Source organism: Malania oleifera, chromosome 2 (genome assembly GCF_029873635.1).
Source record: "Malania oleifera isolate guangnan ecotype guangnan chromosome 2, ASM2987363v1, whole genome shotgun sequence".
NCBI classification, from domain to species: Eukaryota; Viridiplantae; Streptophyta; class Magnoliopsida; order Santalales; family Ximeniaceae; genus Malania; species Malania oleifera.
The window spans coordinates 129,298,137-129,324,699 of NC_080418.1; the positions used below are offsets into that span (position 1 = coordinate 129,298,137).

Sequence of the window (26,563 nt, forward strand, 5' to 3'; positions counted from 1 at the left end):
TCCCTCCGCCTTAGTGCGTTATGCAGCTACTGTCACATCTAAAGCTACTAGTGCACTTGCCTTACTCAGCAAGCCCTCAGGTGAAGAGTATGTCTCGCCTAATCGTAACATATTTTATATACATAGATACTTCTGATATCATAATACATCATTCTTTCCATCGTTATTCAATCATTCATATTCTTTCATGTTCATAACTTAACATTTCATTGCGTTTCACTTTAAGTGACTCTTTCCCATTTGTATCATTCACATTTCATATTTCACATTTCACTTCATCGCATTGTTATTCCTTGTCATTTTATTTCATAACATTTTCATTTCATTCCTTTGTACTACAGCCGCTCTTTAGCCATCATCAGTTAGTCCACATAGAAATGCGATAGAATTTGCTACAGTTAGTCCATATAGAAATGCGCTAAAATCTGCTAACCCGGCTTTCAGCTGTCGTACCTTTACATGGTTGCATTTAACATACACATGCAACATTATCCATATCATATTTTATTCGTAATACTTTACTTGCTTATCCTGCATCTTATACATTTAACATATATTTGCATAGAATCTCATGTCGCACAATTTAACAGTAAACTTCATATACATTTCTTACAAAATAAGCCAACCCGTAATTAACATTTATATACTGAAAATATATTTCATTTCTTACTTAATTCCTCAGAAAATCTCTTCACTTTCATTCGTTTACTTTCACATATACTTAACTATATAAACAATCCTAGGCTCAGAAAACATAAATTTCATGGCTGGTATTTTGAACCCACATAAAAACATATATACATAAATAAAACATAATTCATTTTAATTCATGAAAACCTTATCTAATATATATATTTCCCCCTTACCTGACTTTCGAGCTACGCTGATAGGATCCCCGAACTGATACCAACAGCGTTTACGTGGACCCTCAATCCAAAAAATCCTAATTTAATTAAAATAAATTCTAACTAACTCAAATCTTAAGCAAAACACTTATTTACAACTTCTTAGGCTTCAAATAACATTATTCATTAAGGAAATCCCAAAATAATTCACTTACCCTAATTTTGGGATGTTTCACAAACCCCTCAATCCAACGATCAGCTCCTACAACCATACAGAGAACGATCCTACGAACCTTGTGGCGGTTTTGGATCGTCAAACTGGGTCAAATCCGGCCCAAGATCGAATAGAGAAGGTGGTAAAACCGTTTTAGGGAGAAAGAGAGGAGAGAGAGAGTTTGCAAGTTTTTACGCTGAAAATGAAGAACAACCTATTTATAGACAAGGCTTCGTCGACGAGACACGTTGATTCATCGATGAGGTGCTATAGAGTCTTCGTTAACGAGAAGATACCTTCGTCGGCGAAATTCAAGGTTTCCAAAATTCTCTCTCACGATTCCTTCATTGACGAGGAGCAGACTTCATTAACGAGCTTAGAAGGACACTTGTCGACGAAGACAGGACATTTGTCGACAAGACCTACTTTTCTTTTTAAAAATTCTTCCTTTTCCTCTTTTTATCCATTAATCTATTTCATTCATTATATTTTCTAATTATTTAATTTCCGGGTCATTACAGTAACAGTTCACATTGCATGGATCTCGTGTAAAGTCCACATCATGTGGATCTCATGTCATATAAAACAATACACATGCAATACATATTTTTATCACATTTCAGTATTCCTAACATCTCATACATATAATATAATTCCACAAAAAATTCTATTTTACTCATACCATGCCATTTTGCAATAAAATTCATATATATATTTCCCGTAAAATAAGCCAATCTACATTTAACATTTATATACTAAAAATATACCTTTCATTTCTTACATAATTATCTTGAAAAATATTTCACTTTCATCAGTCCATTTTTCACAAATGCATATCTAATAAAATAACCCTAGGCTCAGAAATTATAATTTAAATATATATATATATATATATATTTTGTATGAGTTTAAAATGCCAACCGTTTAAATTATGATTTCTGATATATATATATATATATATAAAATCCATTTTTATCAGTTTAATTTATAAAATTCTGGTTTAATATATATATTCCCCCTTACTTGTTTTCTTGAATTATGCCAACAGGAATCCCCAAAAGATGTCTGTGACGCTCACCCGAACCCTAGTTCAAAAACCCTAATTTAATTAAATAAACCTCAATTAAACTACTATTTCTACATTTTTTCAACTTATAAACCTTAAATAAACCTTTAAAAACTCAAAACTGAGAATCCTAACCCTTACCTCAACTTAAGAGCATTTCCCAAAAAGCTCAATTTAGAAAACTGTTCTGCTAGATGTATAGAGAATCTTCCCTAGAACACCATAGAGGTCTCTGATCGTTGATTCGGGCTGAATCCAAGCCAGAAAGTTAGAGAGAAGGCAAAGGGGCGTATAGAGTAAGAAACAAACAGGGGAAAATGTAATTTCTTCGCCAAGAAGTTTCCCCAAACCCTTTTATACTCGACTTTGCCACGTGGCCTCGTCGACGAGTAAAGAGTATTCGTTGACGAGTCACAGAAGGAACTTCGTCGATGAGGAGATTCATTCATCGACGAGTCTTAAAATTTGAAAATTTCTCATTCGGGATCTTTTCGTCGACGAGGAACTGAACTTTTTCAACAATCTTTAGTAGAACACTCGTCGACGAGGACATGAAACTCGTCGACGAGATCTACTGTTCCCTTCTTTCAAAATTTTCCCTTTTCCCCTTATTCCTTATTTATCGTTTCCATCTATTATTTTCCTAATTATTTAATCATTAAAATTTTTTGAGTCATTGCATTAAAGTTTCAAGATGAGTTTAGGATTAGACAAAGTATGCTATACTTTAAATATTTAAACTTTAGCATACATAAATAATTTAGAATTATTCTTTAACTTTCTCATATTAACTTGATTCTCTAAAGTCCTTAGTACCGTAGATTCATATACTAAGATTTTGACATTTCAAACATTATCCACTATCAGAGCATTATATTGTCATTACTAAACCTCTTCATTTAGACATGGTTGATTCGACTTAATCCCTAATGGATGACTAATTCTAAGATCTAAGAAAAAATTGAGGATTATGTAGTTCGTTTTGGTACCCATTCTTTCTTAGGTTTCAAGGGTTTAACACTAGATGTTTCCTTGACTCTCCAAACCTTTTTGGTTTCCACACCTTTTCTTATGAACGGGCAATCAAATTTGATATGACCCTTATTTTTGCATAAGAAACGAGTAGTGTGAGTATAAGCATTATTTAATGAAGTGCTAGCATAGAATTTCGACTCTTTTACAAAGTATCCCATAGAGAGATTCTTCTTTTTCTTGTTCTCTTCGCCATTGAAACTGATGCCTTCTTTATCCAATGTCATCTTTGAGAACTCACTAGCTTATCAAAGTTTTCTTTTCCACACGTAAAGTTATAGATTGTCTTAGCATAGTCTTCAACCTTACTTTTTAAGCTAGTGATCTTCAAATCCTTCTCATTTTCTAGAGTAGCTTGAGATTTTAAGTTTTCTAGCTCTTTTGTCACCTTTTCAATCTTATTCTCTAATCTAATAATTTTTAAGTCCTTTTCCTTTTCAACCATGGTATGAGATTCTAAATCTTTCACTAAAACTTCATTCTCATTATTCAATGAAGTGTTTCGTTTGGACATCTTAACTAGAATCTTATGAGCCTTAAATAATTCTCTTTGTAGTTCCTCATAAGATGACATGCTTTCATCATTAGATTCATCATAAGAATCATTACATGAATCATTAAATGAGTTCAAAGAAGAACTTTGTTCATCATCGTCGCTCCATGCCATAAAGCAGACATTCGCAACCTCTTGGTCGCTTGATTCGCTCTTTGAACTACTTGAGCTTGAATTATCCCAAATAATGGCCTTCATAGCCTTTTTATTCTTCTTCTTAGTTTCCCTTTTAAGTAGTAGACACTCTGGTTTATAATGGCCAACCTCTTTGTAGTTGTAGCAAGTAGGCGGTTCTACTTTTGATTCTCTTCTTGTTGACTCTCCTTTATCCATCTTGGAGTCCTAGAATTTTCATATAAATTTCTTGTTCTTCTTAAAGAACTTTTTAATTCTTTTGGTCATAAAGGCTATGTCATTTACATCCATCTCTTCTTCATTTTCATCACTTTAGCTTTCCTTGGAAGCTTTGAGTGCGATGGATTTCTTGGCTTTAGGGTTTTCACTTGCTCTTTCATTAATAGTCATCTCATACGTGAGAAGTGACCCGATAAGCTCGTTTAGAGTCATTGCCTTCAAATTCCTACCTTCAGCTATGGCTGTAGCCTTAGGTTCCCATATGGATGAGAGTCCTCTGAGAATTTTCCTAATCATTTCATAGGTGGGATAATTCTTTCCGAAGGCATTGAGAGAGTTTATAATATGAGTGAACCTAGTGTACATACTAGAGATAGATTCATTAGGGTTCATTCTAAAGGCTTCATACTTACTAGTAAGCATGTATATACTACTATCCCTAACGTTTACGGTTCTTTCATAAGTTATTTCTAACTTCTCCTAAATTTATTTAGCACTTTTATAGCCCATTATCCTACTAAATTCATTTGCGTCTAATGCACAATAAAGTGCATTCATGGCACTTGAGTTAATTTGCATTAACTTCATGCCAGCTTCACTCATCTCACTTTCACCCTTAGGAACTTCTTTATTATCAGTGAATTTTCTAGGCACGTAATTTCCTTGGACAATAACTCTCCATGGCCTCCAATCCATGGTTTGTATAAAAATTCTCATCCTTTGTATCCAAAAGGTGTAGTTAACACCGCAAAATATTGGAGGTCTTGTGGAGGATTGACCTTCACCAAACGGGGACACATCTAAGTGTTCCATTTAGATATTTATGCAACTACTTATTAGGATTTGTTGCAACTAGGCTCTGATACCAATTGAAAGTCGAGGTGTGATCCCAAGAGGGGGGTGAATTGGGTTTTTTAAAATTTTCATGCAGAAGTTTAATCTATCTTATTCCTTTTTTAACAAGTGATCTAAATACTTTAATAATCATAGAAGTATTTTTAGCAAACAACTATACCAATATGGATATTCCTAAATATGAAAGAGCCTAAACTAAGATTTCAATATGTAATCAACTACACACTATTGACAATGCTCACAACAGGACAATATTAAAAAAATATGCTCAGCCACAAGATAGTTAAAGATTTAAATTGAATAGGAGATAAACCAACACAATAATATTCCAGTAGATTAAATCAAAATTATATTCATAACTACAACAGAGTTTAATTAATAAGAGTATTCACAGCATTCACAACATTAACAAATCAAAGTAAATATGCTTGGAAAATAAAGAAGATAAGGGAGAGAGTGAGACTTTATTTTTTACAAGGTTCGGCAATCGTGCCTATTTCCTTGCCTCAAGCAACGAGCTATGAGGATTCACTAGTCCTCCCTTAAATAGGTGGAGACACCTCTCTCCTTCAGTAGACGGAGAAACCTCTCGAGCGAAAACAATCCTTCCGCTTGTCAACAACTCAATCATAGAGTCGTCAATTTACACAAGGAAATCAAGAACTGATTTTGTACAAAAAGAACTCTCTAACCAGAGTAGATTCGTATACAATAAGCACTCTACAATACTCTCAGAAGATATTTGCCAAGAATCTCAAAGAGATAGGTTAAGGTATTCTGATTTTGAAAAGCTTGTACGCTTGAAAGAACACTCAGAACTAGGTTTCAGCAAGAATGGCGATTCTGATGATTGATCAATGTAAATCGTGTATATGGGTGTCCAAAATACATATAGGGTTAGCTATTTATAAGTAGGTTTTAACTATAGCCATTTTTTGTGTTTTGGCAACTTAATATTTGAGAATAAAAAAGATTTTCAGTCGTTTGCGAAACTTATCGCAGTGCTTTGGTCGATTAAACTGTATGTTTGGTCGCCCGAACCAATTAAAATATGGATTTCCAAATTGGCGATAGTCATTCGATAGATTGAAATCTGAGTTTGGTCACCCGAACACATTTGGTTGACTGAATCTGAGGTTTGGTCGCTCGAACCAACTATGTCTAGAATTTTAACAATGGCAGTAGTTATTGGGTCGACTGAACCTGAGGTTCGGTTGCCCGAACTCTTTGGAACCAGACCAGTTGTTTAGACTTCTGCATTCGATCGACTAAGCATGATGCCTCAGGCGCCCAAACATCCTAAAGTTCAAATTTCTTTATATTTTGATTCCAAAAATGATTTTGATCTTTTGAAATAATATTTGAACTTTGTAAAAAAAATATATATTTTTTAAGATTTTAAAAGGTATCTAAGGTCCAAATGAATAACCTAAGAGCTTCATAACAAAAACCAACATAAGATGTACTTATATGAATTCCTATAGTACAATACACATAAATACTCTTAATATTAACAGGAAAGTTTCATAAAGAGTTCATAAGACAAGTTATGTTACATGAATCATAATGTTGGGTAACTAAGAAACAATATATTCAAAAAGTAAAAGTTACTGAAATAAGAATACTAATGTGGATGAGTAGTATAACTTTAAAAGAGAAATAAAAGAATAAACGTGTCCGCAGTAAGTTAAACATAGCATTTGTAGAGGATAAGACAAGGGTCAAGTGGCTTATATGGTTTAACTCTTGAAGTTCTCTAGGAACATGTAACTTGTATAGGTTTAGTCAAATTCTTTGATGTTTTCGGTTAATAGGAATAGGTTACAACTTTGTTTTGATGATTATGTTGTTCTTGAGAATGTCATGGATTGATCATTTCTCTATCATTTAATATTGTGCACACAAATGTAATTCATATTTATGGCAATATTATAAATCGTTGTATTGAGGCATGTCGACTTAGCCTCATTTTGGTGTGTTTTGAGACATTTCAATCTTAGTCTCAACGACTTTCTTTGAAGTTTAAGCATCTTAGGTAAATGCTTGGACTATTATGGACACATTTTGATCCCATCTCATTTTATTGAGTTTCGATACCTTTTGATGTTAGTCATGATGAGCTTCTTCGAAACTTAAACTTTTAGGGAAGATGCTTTGACCATCTACAAAAACATTCTTAGTGATAATATTTGACCAAGTAATTTTGCACCACACCTACATATTGTATATGATGATCATGAAATTGTCTGATTTAACATGTATGAAATCAATATCCTTCTGATTAAGACATACATTATTTCATTTCAGACCCATTGTAAATAATACATTATTGTTCCTTGTTATAACCACGTGTAATTTAATTGAGATAAGTAATTTTGTTAAAATTTTTCCTATTTGATCCAAGAGACATGAAATTTTGTGTACCAACACCATGTACATTGCATTGCCATAACTAACTTAAATGTTGAAAAAATTTTAAAGGTGACTTGGAGCCTCTCAAGTGGTATTTTATTGAAGGTCTTATGTAGAAAATGATTGTTGGTGTTGAAGTCAAATTTATATGAGAATTCATTCCATTAAAAAAAAAAATAGTGAATTCTAATCCTTTTGCCCTTATTTGGCAACACTAAGAAAAAAGTTCTTACAACACTCATCACTTAAAATAAATGTTCATTAGACTTTTCTATGATAATTTTGTTCTCAAATCGTTTAAACTCATACAATCTCTAATAAAAATTTATGGTCAAATGGTTCAAGTTTTTTTTTAAATAATAATAATAATAATAATAATAATAAGGAGTCATTTGGTATCACTATCAAAAATTAGAGAAAGGAAAACCAAAAACGAAAACCAAATACCAGAAACAGAAATTAAAAACTAAAGGCCAACAACCTGCTTGGTTAATATTTATAAAACTAATACAAATTTAAAACTTAATTAAAAAAAAAGCTCATTTTCATTTTAAATCAAATAATATTATAAAAATATAATTAAAGTAATAAAATTACAAATAATACATATTTAAAAAAAATACTATAATAAAAATAAAATTTATTATAATTATTTTACTTTCAAAATTTACTTTACAATAAAAAAAATTATTAGCCATGATAATGGAAAAATAGTAAAAATATTTTGTAATTGGTTTTATTATTATTTTTCAAATTTTATGTATATTTTTATTTTAATTATATTTAAATTCATATAATCATTTAATTTTAATTTTAAAGTGTTTAAAATGAATACTTTTATCCAAGAAAATTATTTTTGAATATTAAAGTTTTTGGCAATAGGTTGCCAAGACAACTGAAAATCATAAAATATGATTTTCAATTTTTTGACAAACAATTGAAATTCTTATTCACACAAACCATTTTCTAAAGAGCAAAGAACTCGAAGATATTTTGGGCTACTTAGCATAAAAATAGAAAACTAATATAAACAAATGCATTTTCATAATCTGTTTCTTTAGTGTAGAGCAACAGAAACAGAAAATAGAAAACAACAATGATACCAAATAAGCCCTAAAGATCAACTGTGAAACTAGATATGAATTAGAGATAATAGGTGTTATTGTGGTGTTAATAATATAGTATGATCAATCAAACTTCATAATATAAAAGGGGAATTTGCTCTTTTGATGCATTTTTCAACAAAGATACAAAGTATCATAGAGATGAAAAATGTTGTTTGTGATTGGTATGAGCCCATGTGCAAGCTGTGACAATAGATTGATTTATATGAGATCCACATTCTATCCACTTACCAAGTTAGTGAAAGCAGACAAACCAGCTTCTGCTAATTATGCATTAACCAACAAACACGTTTGCTGATAATATTACCTTTTCTTTTTTGGTTAAATTTATCATCACAAATATATATATATAAAATATAAACGGAGAGGGTTAAATCATTTCTCGATTCAATTTGGTTCAAAATTTTAAATTTTTTCAATCATTCAGACACCTTTGATCTTATCCATTTTGTAAACCTAAACTTCCTTATCATCTTTCCTCCCCTTTTCTCAATTTTCTCTTGTATGCTATCACGTGTAATTTTTTCTATTTTTTTTTTTTATATCAAAATTCCAACTAATACGACTGGATTGACTTGGTTGGGTCGATTTTGGAACCAACCCATCAAGGTTGATGCTTGATCGGTTCTAAGACTGACCTTATTAGGAACCAGAATTTGCTCCTCAAAATACAGCTTGCAACTACTTTTGATCCAACCCAGACCAATTCGGACTGGCTCCCAGACTCTATGCTCACCCCCTAACTGGGGTGCGGACAGACCCAGCCAAATCTTTGCAAGGCGCCACACAACGGAGCAGCCTCTTGGCCCCAACAAAGACAGTGGTGTGCTACTAATTAGGCTCATACTGGAAACAAAACAAAAACCATTAGCATCTCTCTGAGAAATCTGTTTCTCAGGGTGGAGGGGGTGCCTAGAAACGGTGCAGCACAACCCAAACCCTTCTTCGTTGTTCTTGCAACGTGTGAATAAGGATACCAGGTTGATGACAATTCTGAAATTGTTAAAATGCTGGAAGATTGGCTTCTCATTTTATTATGGAGCATTATGATTGTAAGAACACAGGGCTTAATCACTAGAATGATCTTGCTTCCTTCTCTAAATTTGTTTTCCAGCAACACAACCCATGCCTAAGCATATAAACATGGCATATGAGACTCCTGTATAAAAATACCAAATGGTAAGGATCGTTATTAATGTACATAAAATCAACCCTAATAGAAGATGGGAGAAGCACGTCACCACATGAGCAACGAGCAGCCGCAGCAGCAGCAAAGAGTCCCAAAGCAGCTGCCACAGAGACCCCATGGAGGCCGTAATATTCTACAAAACTTCCACAGGGATAGCACGTCAGAAAGAGGCTGAACTTGTTCTTCGCAGCTGGTACTTTGGCTCTGGCGACGAGTCATATGGCAACATCTCCTCCAGCTCCTACAAAAAAGAAATAAAATAAAAAATAAATAAATAAGGAAAGAAAAGGAGGTGAGTAGAAAATGGTCTAGGTAAGAAATATTCTTCTATTAATGAGAAACTGAAAGTAGCAGAAAATAAATAAATAAATAAAGAAAAGTACAAATGAATTTATAGAGGAATGAGATACGAAATAAAATCTAGACAGTATGTTCTTCACCCCTTTTCGAGTGGGAGGCATTCAAATATGGATATGCCATTGATGACTGTGAAATTCTCATCCACACCAAGGTTGTAAAATATAGTAAACGGTTAAAATAACCTCTAGCAGAAATCTAGAATGGTACACACTGATACTAGCATGCAACCACCATTTTGGACTCAAGAAATTTAACATATAGATAAATATCAATTGAAAAAACTGCATTCGCCATATTGACTGGTGTTTGGCTGGCACTGATTGGAATTGACAATGACATTAAGAGTATGGTGTTATCATAATGGTTTAAGACCAATACAGTCTGCACTAGCCAGTACAAAACAGTATTTACAACATTGATCCACATGCACCAGTTCAACCCCTCTGAACAATGGCTAAAGTGGATACTTATTTCTGAAAAGTTTTAAATGATCAATGCAATCTAACCAAAACAGAGGGAGAAAAAGATGATAACAATATTAACGGGCAATGTAGAAGGACATGTTGGACAGAACAAATCAAGGAGGCTTAGGAGCACAATTACAACCCTAAAATATGAAACCTGAAATCTCATACTCACGAAGTATGGGAAACAGGAGATGAGAAAAAGAGGAATATCTCTACAGGAAGGTAAAAGGGCATCGGAACATTCTTAAAAGAAGTTGAAAATCTCACATATTGTCAAACTAAACAGTTGAACATGATTCACTTTGGCCACACAAATTTCAAGCATTCTCAACAAAGGCAATATACTGTTGCACGTGGAAAGCAAACTAGTATAAATTGAGAGGGATGGCAATCATAAGCAATATTTCTAGCAAGATTAGAGCAACTAACAAAAGCCAGTTGTGTATGGAATGTGCTCAAAAGACAAAACCATCAAAATATCCACTCATTCAAATATTTGATTACGAAGCTAGGAGTTCAATAGCTCACAATCAGATGGGCTAGTTATCTGAAAGGGTAGATTTCTAAGCAAAAGAATTTCCTTACTAAACTGTAATCAGCTGGCTCCCATCAACCACTGTCCAGATCCTTAGTTTCCAATTTGCACAAAAACTAACAAATCTTCAGAGACAATAATATCCTTTAGAGGTAGAATTGTGCTTTGAGTTTTGACTTCAAAGTGCAATGTCCCTAATTCTCATAAAAGAATTGAATGTGATTGATTTATGTTAAATACATATAGATCTTTTAGGCTAATTAACATTCCATATTTTCAAACATAAAAAAAGAAGAGAATTTGAAGCTTTCTACAAGCAAAGTGTCACGGACCCCCAAGTTAACTCAATTAAGGGGCTGCGCGGCATTCATCGAGGCTCTCCCTCGACAGAGTCAGCCAACAACTACATGTTCAAACCTGCAGTCATGAGCACCAGGGAGGTTTCGAAAGCCACTCGTAATCATGAAATTATTAGTTCCAACAATAATGAATCATGAAGGCAAGAGACATTCATACTCAATGATAAGTGGAACTATTTGTTTTATTCAATTAATAGGGCAACCATGCAATTCATCAACCAAGTAATTCGACATCCAGTATAAAATCCCTAGCAAATACAGGTGAAGCCATCTCTCCTCCCCATTTAACCCCCACTACATTGTCAACCCCTAACACTCCCCCGCTCACTTTATCGACGTCCTCGTTGATTGGCTGTAAGAAGTCTCCCCACTATTGTTGTGGGCGACCTTCGTTGTTGACTACTGCAAGGATCTCCCCTACATCTTTGGTCTCTTTCCTCTATACGTCTCACCCACCGTGCAAGGTAACTACAACTGCTGAGTTATAATGAGCTGAAAAGGGACTCTTGTTGGTTGTATTTTGGGCATTGAAATAGAACTGAGCAATTATCAGATAATTGCACCCACTTCTTCTAATTAGCATCTCTCAACTCATCAAAGGCTTCCTGGTCCTTCTCTATTAACTGGCCAGAGCGTGCAACATTCACCCTGCCTACCCTTTTAGCTCTTGGCATGACACCTTGTCTACTTTCCTGGGTGCTTAGCGTGAACCATTACCCTTTCTCTGCAAGGTTTAACTAGCCAGAGCGTGCAGCATTCACCCTGCCTACCCATTAACGCTTGGCGCAACACCCTACCTACCTCTCCCAGACGCTTGGCGTGGCACCCTGCCTACTTTCCTAGGTGCTTGGCATGAACCATTACCCTTTCTCTGCCATACTAACTTACCAGAGAGTGCAGCGTTCACCCTGCCTACCCTTTAGTGCTTGGCGTGACACCCTACCTATTTTCCTGGGTGCTTGGCGTGAACCATTACCCTTTCTCTGCCATGCTGACTTACCAAAGCATGCAGCATTCACCCTGCCTACCCTTTGGCACTTGTGACACCTTGCCTACCCCTCCTAGGCACTTGGCGTGGCACCCTGCCTACTCTCATGGGTGCTTGGTGTGAACCATTACCCTCTCTCTGTAGTCTACTGGAAGTCCTCCGACCATTTACCCACCAAATTGTCATGGATTCTTTAACATTCTCTACACAACAAAAAAAAACAAGAATTTCAGTTAACTCGCTTGGGATGTAAGGGATGGCATCACGCCCTCACTATGTTTCAGCCTATTCTCAAGGCTTCCAATTGCCCAATACTCTCCTCTAGCAGACCTCAAGCTCTATTGGTCTCTTTCTCCCATGAGATGGAAGAGATGGCATCATGCCCTCAATGTGTTTCAGCCTATTCTCAAGGCTTCCAACTGCTCCATACCAGGGATTTTATACATGGAATGAATTACTCAAGTTCCACAATTCTATTCTCAAAATCAGCTACACTCTAGAGGTCTCCTCTAGTGTTTTCTCTAGCGGCCTCAAAACTCTATTGGCACGCCTTTCTCTTTTGTCACTCTTGCCTCACATGTTTCAACATGTTCTATCTTTACAAATATTTTAAGTTCCAATTTCACCACTCATGGTGCTCTCTCACACACTGTGCTCTGATACCAACTGTCACGGACCCCCAAGTTAAACTCAATTACGGGACCGCGCACCATTCATCGAGGCTCTCCTTCAACAGAGTCAGCCAACAACTACACGTTCAAACCTACAGTCATGAGCACCAAAGAGGTTTCGAAAGCCACTCATAATCATGAAAATATTAGTTCCAACAATAATAAAAGACAAGAGACATTCATACTCAATGATAAGTGGATCTATTTGTTTTATTCAATTAATAGGACAACCATACAAGTCATCATCCAAGTAATTCGACATCCAGTATAAAATCCCTGGCGAATACAAGTGAAGCCGTCTCTCCTCCCCATTTAACCCCCACTACATTATCAACCCCTAACACAAAGCATCTTGTAATACAGAGTGCAGAAGCAACAACTGTTTTTAAAGAAGTATTTTATCTTGAATGCATTGAAATTGCAGTAAAAGCATTTCTTGATGAATTTGTCATGAAATAAGATGTTCCCAAGATAACAATAATGAATGATCATCAAGCAATTTATTAATGATGGCTGAAAAGCAGTTTAACCTGATTAACTATGCAGACCAGTTAAGTTGCACCACTTCCAAAAGGAGTAGGGGAGAGTGGATGCTCAGACATGTGATCACGACAGCAATGTTATTGACCAAAATTATCAATTGAAACATAAAGCATTACAAAACAAATGAAAGTTATTTCACCAACAGACTTTAAAAAAAACAAAATTTTAAGACCATGATTCGGACTTCTATAACTCAAAAATGCATTCAAGTTATTGATTCTAACTCTCTTTCCAGAACAGCTAGTCATCAAAATCGTAATAAATAATCATAATAATCATATTATAGTGAAATTTGCCAATGAATAAAAGCTTGGATTATAAGATCCCAAATTGAAAAAAATGCTATCAACCATTCTGCAGAAGTACTGAACAGCAAGTGAAAAGAAGTATGGCTAGAAATAAGTAACAGGAACAACCACAAACGTGCGCTAGACACAAACTAACTAAAAGACAAAAAGAAAAAAAATGATGGCAGCAACAAGAACAACAATTTTTACAAAGATTCACCAGAATTGCATGAATTCCTAAGTGAAGACAACCAACAAAAAAACCATTTGAGGATGGTGGACCTATAATAATATGGATTCTCCCACTAAAGCACTAACCACACCAAAATGGTATCACAACCAATGTTTTAAAGGCATAATTGAGATGTACCTCAAGGCAAGGCATGTCAAAAAAGCATCAAGGTTCAATAAGATGAGCAAAACTGCAGAATATGAATGCATTTCAAAATGAACCATAAACCTTATATAAAAAAGGTACACCTTCAGTACTTTGCTTGGTGAGGCATATGCATTTTGGGCATTTCAATTTTAAGTTGGGCTCAGTTGATTGCAGTCAATTGCCCTAAACCCATGATTATTAGACGCAGAAAACATATTAAGTCTACATTTATTCTCTTCTCCAAAAGTCTTTGATGAAGAGTTCTGGTCTGAAACCCTTCAGCAAAGAGAACATCCGAAACTTCTCCATCTAAAAATGCTTTAATAAACATTTGAATAGTGCTGTATCGGATTCAGATTCTTTTAGTTTTCATTGTGGAACTTGTTTCTCAAGTAAATTATCTTCTTCCAATCAGTGTTTCCCCCCACTTCACTGAATGGAGTTCAGTTGTCGCCAAACTCTCTGCCCTCATCTGCGAACACACAAATCTAAGGCAGGTTCTTTTATGCAACTAGTTTTTTTCTATAAATTTATTGTGATTTTACCATCCTTGAAATGGCCCTTTATTTCCTACAAATTTTGCAATTATGCTTGGCTACTGTGAAATTAAAATTTGAAAATTTTTCATTATTTGGGACATGAGGAAATGAAATTTCCACTCAACCACGCCCATTTAAACAACTAGGCTCTTAGATGAGACAGGCTTTTCATTTTTTGGGGAATCAAAACAATGTGTAACATTAGATTCGAACTTTTTGTTCTTTTATTTTTTTCTCAAGTTTGTAAACTTACAAGTCAAATTTTATTTTCCCTTAATTTGAAATTTTCTTAATATTTCCTATTGTGATTTTTTCCCTCAATGTCCTGAGGCATATCAGGTTATGCCTCATATTAGTCACATCATCAGGAGAAAAATGCCTCACCTTCACCCTTTCCTGCTAATTATATTGATGCAAAAACACAAAAAAAAAAAAAAAAACAAAACAAAAAACAAAACAAAAACAAAAATAAAAACTAAATGAAACAAAACAAAAAAAGAGCAGCCCTAAAACCAAAAGCTCAAGTAGTTTAGAAGTTATATGATTTTTTTTTTTTTTTTTGTAATTTCCTAATTTATTGTGATTGTTAAATCGCCATTAGTCCTAAAAGTCTAACTTGTTATAGGTTGTTAGCCAAAAGTGTATACCAAACAGTGAATAACACCCATTAAGTTGAATGAGATAACCTAAGAAGGCAAAAGTAACAAAAATTGAACCCAGGACTTCCTAGCACCTATGGCTTTGAAGCCTTTTTGTCGGGGTAAAATAAGAAGAACATATAAGCTCAAGGGGAACAATAAAAACATATAGAGTCTTGAACTAGCTATGCCAAAACAGAAAAACGAAAAAAAAAAAAACAAACTCCCAAGACCTATTAGAAAGTTAGAAACCATAGATCCTGCCAGGTACATCAAAAAGTGTTCTGAATTACTGTCTCCAAATTTAAGGCAATGTCGCTGAATAAGAGTGACTTTCTAACCTTCCATATGTAGAAAACCATGCAACTCAGGTAATTTTAATTTTGGTAGCAGATTGCCCATTACCAAGAGTTGAGAACCATTGAATCTCCTCCATCCAACTTGAAACAGTCCTGGAAAAGCTAATTCCTTTGAAAACCCTGGCAGTAGATCCATGTTGAAAACCAGCAGTCAAAAAAGAGGAGATTCCAGCTTTCATTGCACTGCTTGCAAAGAATACAAGTCTGACAGACAGTTTTTCCCCATTTAGGCACTATCTAGAGTAGCAAGCCAGTTAAGGATCACAGGCCAGCAGATAAAAGCATGCCTTGGGTTGTTGAGCTTGAACCAAATAGCAGACTACCAATTTTCTTCAGGTGAGAAAGCTCTTAGCTAATTCCAGGCAGAGGAGGAGGAGTATTTTCCAGAAGAAGAATATCCCAATTGATTTTTTCTTCTGAATTATAATCAGGAGTCCTGTTATCTGATTTTTAATTTTAGTAATCCTGGAAGTAAACCTCCTTAGCCATGTCCAACCTTGACTATTAATATTCTCTATAACTTTTGCAGAAAGAGGAAGCCCAAATTCTGCTGATATATCTTTGGCCAAACTGCTAAAAAGCTAAGAGAGCGCCAATTGTCACGGAATAGGAAAGTATTCATCCCATTCCCAATAACATGCTTAATACACCAATATGCAGACTCTCTATCTTTAGGGATGTTCCTCCATGTCCAAGCACTATTTGGAGGAGGTTTAATTGCCCAAATGGACTTGCCCTTTAGCTTATGAGCAAAACCCATTTAACCCAAAAAGGTTTAAAGGTAAGAACAAATTAACTATAGAAGAATAAACGCAGAAATCGCATTCCATTAAGAAATTAACTTAATGCTTAAAACCCCCTCATTTAAAGGCTTGAAAACTTTATTCCAGCCTACTTCATATCCCAATGAATTCCAGTCATTACTCTTCTAAAGGAAGGATTTCAATTTCTAACAGGAAATAACAGATCAGGAAGGGACAAAAATGAACACAAATATCCCTGAATACTTAAAAGGACAGACTAAATCAGTTGAGTGTACCTGTATGAGAGCAATACTGATAGGTCCAATTATAAATCTTTCCTGTGATCTTCTCAGAGAGCAAACTACAATCATCTTTGCTGATTTTTTTATTGTAACAAGAGGCCAAGCCAAATATTTCACAGGAAGGGAGCTAATTGAAGTTCCCAGAACTTGGGAGAAGCTGTCTTTGTCTAAATCAGTCATAATTGAGCAAAACAACACAGATTTGGCTAGGTTACACTGAAGGCCTGAAAGTATGTAAGATAGATCAAGTCCATATTAATGCATTGGCACACTCAAAATCTCCATGAGCTAATATGAGCAAATCATCTGCAAAAAAGATGTTTGAGATGCCAATAGATTTGCACTTTCTGTGAAATTTAAATCTACCACGCATAGCAGCAGTTTGAAGAATCCTGGTGAGGACTTCCAGTCTTCCACTACAAGAACAAAAATAGAAGTTGAGACAGGATCCCCATTCCTAACCCCTTTCCTTCATTGAAAAAGACCTTCTAAAGATCCATTAATAGAGACAGAATTGAGGAGATACATTCTTTGATCCAGTTGACAAAAACAGGAGTCTTTGTAACTTTCAGAATCTTGAAAATAGAAACTACTGTATGAGTTGGGAGGCAGTGATCCCAACTCATACTGCCAAAAAGCGACACTGGCTCCATACTGGTAGTTGGTTATGGACTTGAAAATTTTGTGATTTTTTTTTTAGGACGCCTCCTTTTGGGGCGCAAGTCCCATTCAATGGAGACAAAATATTAACAAAGACAACTTTCAAAGCTAGCTTAGGGGTCCCAAAATTAAGGTATAGTTGTGAAGTAGCTCACAAGCAAGGATAATATTGTCTTGAATAGTTCTTCCCTTAATGAGGGCAGCTTGGTTTGGACTTTATGAATGAAGGAAGATGGTTTTGGGATCTGTTTACCAGAATTTTGGAAATACACTTCGTAAAAAATATTGCTGCAGGTGATGGGACTGATATCAGCAGGGGTTAAAGGGCTTTTTTTAGGACACAAGCACCAACATAGTAGCATTGACCTGTTCTAGGAGCTTAGAGTCATTAACAAAGGATAAGATAGCTTCGGTGAGATCTTTTCCAAGCATTGGCCAATAGAATTTGTAGCATAAAATAGCATTATGAGGGATTTGTTGTCCGAGAAGGAGAAGATTACTTTCATGATCTCCTCTTTAGATATGGGCCCACCAAGAATTGGCTTATCGTGATCAAACCAGCCAAAATTAAGATCATTCAGAAAATATTGACAACAAGAGATTGTTGCATCACTTTTATCCCCCAAAGCTTCTGATAACAAGAGATAAGCTCATTCTTTGTCCTCAGTGTCGTCAATTTTCTTACCTTCAGAGTCGTTCAAATACCTAGACTGGGATCTGGTTTTCCTGGCTTTAACAGATAGCAGAAAGAATTATTCTTGTCATCAAGTTGAAAGAAGGAAATCTTAGATTTCTGTTTCAAAAAGCACTCTTCAGCTTTGAGCAGGCAGCAGTAGATACATTGTGGGGATTCTAGTCATGTAAAGGAGTAGCATAGCAGCGCCATTTCATCCTTTGCTTGCTTTAATCTATTTGTAACATCAGAGAAGTATCTCTTATTAAAACCTCTTAGAGTATTTTTCAGTCTTTTCAACTTCTGACAGAACATACATTGGAGTACCTTGAAAAATCAGAGATAACCAGTCTTCTTTAACAGTTTCTAAGAACTGAGGTTGAAATGTCCAAAAATTTAGAAACTAAATGGGAAACGGGTACTCACATTTAGGCTATCAGTTGTGATACTGACCATTGCTGGACAGTGGTCTGAAACTCCAGGGTACAGAAAATAAACTTTGAGGTGAGGGAAAGCCAGATTGCAGCATTGATTAGTAAGGACTCTGTCCAATTTTCTTGAGAATAGCGAGATTCTCTCTTATTAGATGAGGTGAACAGGGTACCCTAGAAAGTCCTCTAAGCAGGAATTAATTAAAAAATCTCCATATTCTTCCATGCCAGCCTTGCGAGAGGCTAAAACAGTACTGCTACTCATAGAAATCCTTGATTGTATTAAAGTCTACAATGAGGAGCCAGGAAGAATTATCAACTTTCTTGGAAACAGAAAGGAGAGAATTCCAAAGGTACTTTCTTTCATGCATATCTTTTGAGGCATATATAAATGAAATTCAGAAAGTACGGAACTCAAAAAGAGACCTCAAGAGAACTATTCTGAACAGAAATCATCACATCAATTACATTGCAGAGACTAAGCTCATAGCAAACCCAGATTCTGCCTTGAGAGCTTTGACTGCTGTAGGTGTGATTAAAAGACTAATGGTTTTTGAATTCGATGAAAAAATACGACTAAAACATCTGCCTTGATCTGGTTTAACAGATTCTCAACATATTAAAGGCTGGTCTAGTTGTGGAAAACATTTCCCATTTTCCATTTTCAGCTTTTTAAAGAATCATAAAAATTTCAGCTTATTTTTGAGTTTTCCAAGACTCATAATAAAAGAGTAGAGAATGAAGAGTTTGTTTAGATGTATAAAACAAATTTAGATTTTTTTATTTCTAGATTTCAAAAAAATTACAAAAAAAAAAAAGGTAACCTTTTTTTTTCAATTTTCCAAAAATTATACAAGGGGCATTTGGGCTCATGGATTTCAGGGTCTGGATTTGGATTTGTGTGAATATGAAAGAAATTCAATACAAAATCCATACAAATCAATGTCCAAGATCCAAATTCCATGCTCTCATATGCAAAGTAAGAAGTCAAAAATCTATAAAATAGTAACAAAGATGTTTTCCAACTTTTCTATATAAACTTCAAAAATTGGAAAAGAAGGGTGGCCTTTTTGTAATTAATTGAAAATTCCAAATGAAAAATAAAGCTATTTTCACAAGCAAATAGTGCCAAAACTCTCCTTTTTTTTCGTTCATTTATTCTACACAAATATTGTAAATTTAAAAAATTAGCTAACGTTTTTTGTAATTTTTTGAAACTTAAATGAAAATGACAACTATTTTCCACAAGTGAACCTAAGATTTCTTGAGGAAATGAGATTAGCAACATCCTTCTGTTTATAGGGGTTAACCCCTAATGTTCCAATTTGCTAATTTTTGGAAAAATCATGAGGAAACTTTTTCAATCTTGTTTATCTCGAGCTTAGCTTGATTTCTTGGGGGTCTCCGCCACCTCTTGATCTTTTTGGCCCCAGAGATAATACCACTGGAGTGGGCATCACTTTGTTTATTGTCCTCCTTGCCTTTCTGTCCCTTGGAAGAACTGGCATGCCCATCATCAGCATCTCCTCCCTTAATATTCAGGCAAATAGGTTCAGCAACACAGAATGAATACCATCATTATCACCAGGACGGTTTTCAGCATCAGCCAGAATACTCTTTGCTTTTATAGTAGTTTTGCCACCACTAGATCTGGTTTTACTCTGTTTATTGCCATTCTCACCTTTCTGACTAGAACTGGTTTGCCCATCATTAACATTTTTCCTTAACATTCAGGCAAAAAGATTTAGTAACAACAGGATTTATATCATCATTAGCATCAAGATAGTTTTCAATACCAGTCAATATACTCTTGCTTCTCCATTTGTCCTTTAAGATCCATTACGTCCATAGGCTTATTACCATCAACAGGCCTATTCTTACTAATATCATGGATAGGAACATTTTGGCACTGATAGGAAGTTTTCTGTCGGCAAGAGAAGATCAGTTCTCCTTCTCCTTGTTAACTGCAGACGCTGCATTATAATTGGGTGACTCCAGATCCTCCAAATCATTCTTTTTATAGCAAAAGAAATTTCTTAATAGGGAAAGAATTTATGAGGGAGAATAATAAATCTCCCAAAATAAATCAGGTTCAAACCAGGAAGAAAAAAAACTAAAACAACAAAAATCAAGCCAACCAGTTCCTCCAATCCCTATTGCAATCCTGAAAACTAGCTTCCCTAAAAACTCCAAACCTTAAATGGCATAATGAAGCCAAATACTGGATCTTTTCCCACACCAATGACAAACTTAATTTCCACCCAAAAAAAATCCGAGCGTTACATACAAACCATAAACCTCTATAATATTGCATGCTTTCTACACTTCCACAAAGCTGTGTTATCCTTCCTTCTTCCACGGACTGCAAATCATTATCCTTTTCCTCCTGATCACAGAAGACTCATCATCCTCGAGGACTGCAAAAGGGTTATTTGATATGAGCTCCTCATTGTCCTGAACTTTCTAAATCCACTGTTTTTTATTCTTGCAAATTTTTGCATCGTTCCCTACACAGTGATTTATATTTCCATTTTAAATCAAAAATAAATTTCCAAAATGCTTACACCTTAACATATTGATGCTTATTTGCACAGTCCAAAACCTATCTTTGCTGGACGGCAAGCATTAACCTACTCATCTAGTTTCTTGCTCATCAACCAAGTTCTTTGTTGAATAACAATTAAACAAACACTTTCTTCCAAGGAAACCAGCTAACTAAAACTTAAACCATATCTATGAAAATAGAAATCATCCAAAAAATATATAATTTCAGGCAAAATTTGAACAGTTTTTATTAGTACACAAAATCCAAGTGTGTATGTTTACGCACAGCTTCTCTCAACCTCATTGGGCAAAAATAATTGGGCTTTGAATTGAGCATCCAAATTGGAATTGATCAGCAGAATCCTCTTTGTTGTCTGGCATGGTTCTGAATCCAGAATCGTGGTTCCATGGCCAGTTCCACGGAATTGAGTCATAACTAAAAAAAGACATTTATAATCGAGAGGAGGGGCGACTTACAAATTAAAACTCACCACAACAAACCACTACCAATCACAGTGAGCCGGTGACCATTGTTGCAGACTGATGCCAACCATCATTGCCGACCACAATCACTGATGACCATTGCTGATGTCCATGATCAACCACTACAACTGACAACCACTAACAATTGCCCCTGTTGAACACCACTGCCACCAACCACAGTCACCACCTTCAATCGTGTACTAGAGACTGCTGGCCATCATAGCCACCAACATAAATCCGAGACTACAGATTCAAAACTGTTGATCTTTGTGCTAATCAAATGCCCAAATTATAAAAGATTAGCATTCCTTCACAAATCCCAAATATCAAATTAACTTTTTGAGTTCGGAACAACACTTCAGACTTGGAGCATAGAAATTACAGCCCTGGCTCCCCAAACAAATAAATGCCCTCCACGCAAATAAATTGGAGAGATGCATTTCAAGCAACTGCCTCCTGCCCCCGCCCCCCAAAAAAGAAAAAGAAAAAAAAATACCCACCACCCACCAAACAGGATTGGATTTTTTGGGGGGGGGGGGGGGGAGGCTGATCAGAGATAATCCCTGAAAAATCTTAGGAAAATGCTCCTCTACTCAATTTTCAAAGACAAAACCAATTGATTCTTGAGAGAGTAGAAATTTCTCTAAAGTCAGACCAAGTGAAAGGAACACCCCACACCCTGGTGGCCGCAGAAGGTGGGGGAGTGTGCTGGGGAGGCTGCAGGAGCACAAGAAAATGGGGGAAAAGTTATGAAGAAAAAAACAAGCCCTATCCAGAATTTTATCTTAAAGAGATTGGGGGAATCAAAAACAATAAAATATTCAGCCAAGGGGCCTATCTTTTGGATTCTAAACAACAGTAAAAAATGATCCCTTCCAGAAAATTATTTCAATAAACCTGGATGACCTCATGGACCATCATAAAACCCTAATAAATTAAAAGGCAAATCCTAATACTGGATTGACTATGATAAATACCTAATCAATTAAAAAACAAATCCTAATCCTAAAAATAGGTTTAATCACAACCGTCCAAGATAATTTAAAAGAAGAATTGAAAAAAGACAGAAAACCTCTTAAAACTACAATAATGTGAACATTAGCGTAAACAGTGTCATGCTAAGTAATTGTTTTAGCACAACGAACAGTAACTTGGAATTTTTTTGCATCAAAGAGATGATTGATAAGGGCATTACATTAATAAATTCTAGGCAAACTATCATCAAGACATTTTCAGAATTCCATATTGAAGTCATATTAGGAACCATAGAATGTCTCTTTCCTGCCCATAAACTGATAAACCCCATCAAAAGACTATCAAAGACCATCCTCAAGAATTTTTTTAATTAATATAATGGAAGTTTACTCAGAGGAAGAGAAAGAAAGTACAAACTAAAGAGGAGTTGTCCTCAAGGCTATGACCAAAAAAAAAAAAAGAAACAAAATCAAAACAACTCGGTACAAGTTCAAAAACCCTTCTTGAAATCCTTCCCATCATAATTTGTGGAGCATTTTAAATTCTACAGTTCTCCCCAAGACCAGCCAAGCTCAAACCCATTTTATCTAAAAGCCCTTGGGCCTGAATGTCCTCATTCAACTCTTGCTTCACATACATGGGTGCTGGTAAAAAGGCCATTCCCCTTAATATTATCCTTTTCCTTCCAGGTCTGACCAGAATCGTTGCCATTACTATCTCCATCATCGTTAAAAAAGGCAACCCTGTCCAAATCCACACTAGGAGCTTCTGACACATGATACTCCAAAGATAAATCCAAATTATAACCATATTGAACTTGAATGTTTTCCAATAATGAACCATCATCATACCCAAATTTTCTATCAATCTCATTCGCCTCTGACTCAGCTCCACTTTTTTTTATTTAAAGCCCTATCACCGCCAGCACAATTCATATCCCAAACCCAGTCACTGAATTAGGCTTACACTACACAAGCAAAAAGCTACCATCACATTTTTTCTTGAGAAACTTCTAGAATTCTGCTCCAGATCCTTGTTTTGTTTCCTAAAAATTTTATGCAAATCATTACCTACCCTGTCAATGACACTCCCTGAAACTTTTGATCACTATCCCATTAAAATCCTCCATTTCATTCTCATGTAAAAACACATGTCCTCTCTACTAAGAAACTTTATATAACCTTCTGTTTTGAACATTCTTAAATGCATAATTCACACCAATATGATAACCTCACCTTCCCTTCTGCCTTTTGAAACCTTTACTACATTTTTATCATAATTCACAATAAACTGCAATGTCTTCAGTTCTTAACCTCTCTTGTGATACCACAAATTCCCAATCAAACATTGGTTGTGGAGGTAAGATTCGGGTGGCTAATAAGCTTGGGCGAGCCTGCTACCAAGCAACTTGGCAGCTAATTAACCAGCCTAAAAGTTCTTGTTCTAGTGAATTTGACCCAGGGCACTATAAATGCTATCAAAGCAAAGTGGATCCTTGAGACACTAGAAGGCTAGGCTTGAGAAAAGGGCTTATGATGTGGCGCAACACATAATTAAGCAGAGATTGTCATGCCTTCAGTTCCTAATCCCAAGCTTGTTCTAAAGAGAAGATTTGTTTGACTTATAAGCTTGGGCAAGCCGATAATCAAACGACTTGGCTTAAGCATTTTGGGTTAGCTACCTGGCACAAAAGTTTTTATGCTAGTAGGTTTGGCATTAGTATCAGAACAATCAAGCAATACTCTCCTCATTGTTACCCACATGGGAGTAAAAACATGTAGCACAAAAGCACATTACATAGTGACTAAAGGCATATAATGTGAGGAATGTCATGTAATTGAGTGGGGGGAGGTTTGATACCCACAATTCCCAATCTCACATTTGTTATCAAGGAAAGATTCATGTGAGTTACAAGATTGGGCAAGCCTACAAACAAGCATCTTGCTTAAGCACTTTTCTAATCATTGACTACCCCAAAAGTTATTAGGCTAGTGGGTTTGGATAAGGTTTTCCAAATGGTATCAAATCAATTGATTATACTTCGCTCTTTTGATACCTACGTGGGCAGTTGGACATGTATCACAATGGGATGTTACCTATGGGGAGCTGGATGCAAGAGTAGTCCAGATCCTTCTCCCACTTAGGTTAACCTAATCCCGCATTGGATGTAAATTAAATATTTGCCTAAGTTATAAGCTTGGGATAGCCTTTTACCAAGCAACTTGGCTGTAGTTGACCACGCCAAAAAAGTTCTTAGAATAGTGGATTTGGCTCAGGGAGTCATAAAATTATACCCACACAGGGAATTAAGACATGAGGCACGGAGGTGTGTAACCCCATAGGAACCTAGACAGTGGGAAGCAAAGAAATATGTGTGCTATTCAAGTGAGGGAGAACCTAGATCAGTGGCATGTTACTATGATATGGTGCAATGAGAACATCGCATAATTGTGGGGTGATGTAGGACGAGAAACTAGAAACTAGTTGGACCAATTCAATTCTATTTGGAGGCTAACTCTAAATAAAAAGGCCAAGAGATAAGCCCAAATGCATATGATTTAATTAGTTTTTAGAGTTGCATCATGCAAGGGTTTGTTCATAAATAGGTGCTTCTTAGGGTTTGTTTGTAAGTGCTTTCTTAAATTTCTTGTATATTGGTACATGTAATACTATTAAGGAGGTCAGTTATTTGGCAATGAATTTCCCTCTCAAACACCTCTCTACATCCCAAATTCATCTTCGTTTTCTTCTTCCTCCCTCCTCTCTTCACTCTCTTTTGTCATACCATATCAATGGGAGGAAATGATGAACCCATTTCACAATCCAATATTGACAAAGAAACCAAGATTTGCGCGATTCATAAGCTTGGGCATGCCTACCACCATAACCATTTATGGCTAGTAGAACAGTCCAAAAGTTCTTCAATTGGTAGGTTTGACTTGGGGTGTCCAATCCTTTTTCCCCACAGCTCGTATATTCCTCTCTTCTATTCTTTTCTATCTCTTCAAACAAACTAAAGGCCATCTTTTGAAAGCCTTCAAATGAAACATAAAAATATAATCAGTCTTTTCATAACTCCTATGTGCACACCTAGTTATGAAACTAATAGTACCCATTATCAGCAACCGAAGCATCAAAGGCTCAATTAGGGAGCAATCCATCATGGGCATCCCAATCAAGTTCCTCAGAACCCACCATTCCCCTAACATTCAAGTCAACGAAGGGAAAGGATTGATCCTCTCTAGCTGCAAGACAAACATCCTTTGTGTTTTCACTAATTCAGAACAATTAGGATGCCCAAAGGCTCGTAACAAAACAATAATACCACCCCCATTGAACCAACATAGATTGATACTCAAGTAGTCAAGACCTATCCATCCAACAAAATACAATGTGGGACTCTATAGACCAAAAGTTTGAAGAACTCAATGAATAATTTGCACCTCCTGAGCTTGATGAGCACCCTATAGTGGAGATGCCACCCAGTGGATCTCCATATTCCATAGGGCTGGCCTGAGGTACACTCCCCACTACTCAAGTTTGTGCAGCTCCGAAAAGTCAAGGCCCTAGACCTTCTAACATACCTACTTGGAACCAATCTAGAGTCTAGGTTTAGAAAAAGCATTCTTGGTGAGATTGAGCAGCACTTTAATAGAGTAATTCTAGGCATATTCCACACCTACTAGGGTCTGATCAAGGATTTTGGAGATATCACTAATGGGGTTAAGACTAAGGCCCACTTGGGACAATGGTCAATGATATGACCACTGGCATGACAAAAATCATTCTTAAGAACTCAAAACCTGAGGAGATAACCAAAAGGTAGCTTGGGTTAACAAAACCACTTTACAGTTTACAACCACCAAGAGGAGTTTATTACCCATCTAATTAGGAGACTATGGATGAGGTTTATTGTGATGGGCCATCTATGAACATGGGTCATGTCTTGTTTGGTTATAATAATTATATGATATGAATGTAAC

At 35.7% G+C, this 26,563-nt stretch overlaps 1 protein-coding gene across 12 annotated transcripts in view; it reads right to left on the reverse strand.

The window, feature by feature from the left end:
• Positions 1–9,454: 9,454 nt before the first annotated feature.
• Positions 9,455–26,563, reverse strand: part of LOC131147780 (ABSCISIC ACID-INSENSITIVE 5-like protein 2) — a 42,454-nt gene continuing 25,345 nt past the window's right edge. For 7 of the 12 annotated variants that reach the window (XM_058097346.1, XM_058097342.1, XM_058097348.1 and 4 more), the window contains exon 4: positions 9,455–9,885. In XM_058097346.1, the coding sequence (XP_057953329.1) occupies positions 9,805–9,885 (81 nt within the window). In that variant the 3' untranslated portion in view covers positions 9,455–9,804. The remainder of the gene's footprint in view (positions 9,886–26,563) is intronic. The other 5 variants (XR_009134936.1, XR_009134939.1, XR_009134938.1 and 2 more) reach the window with 1 other exon arrangement.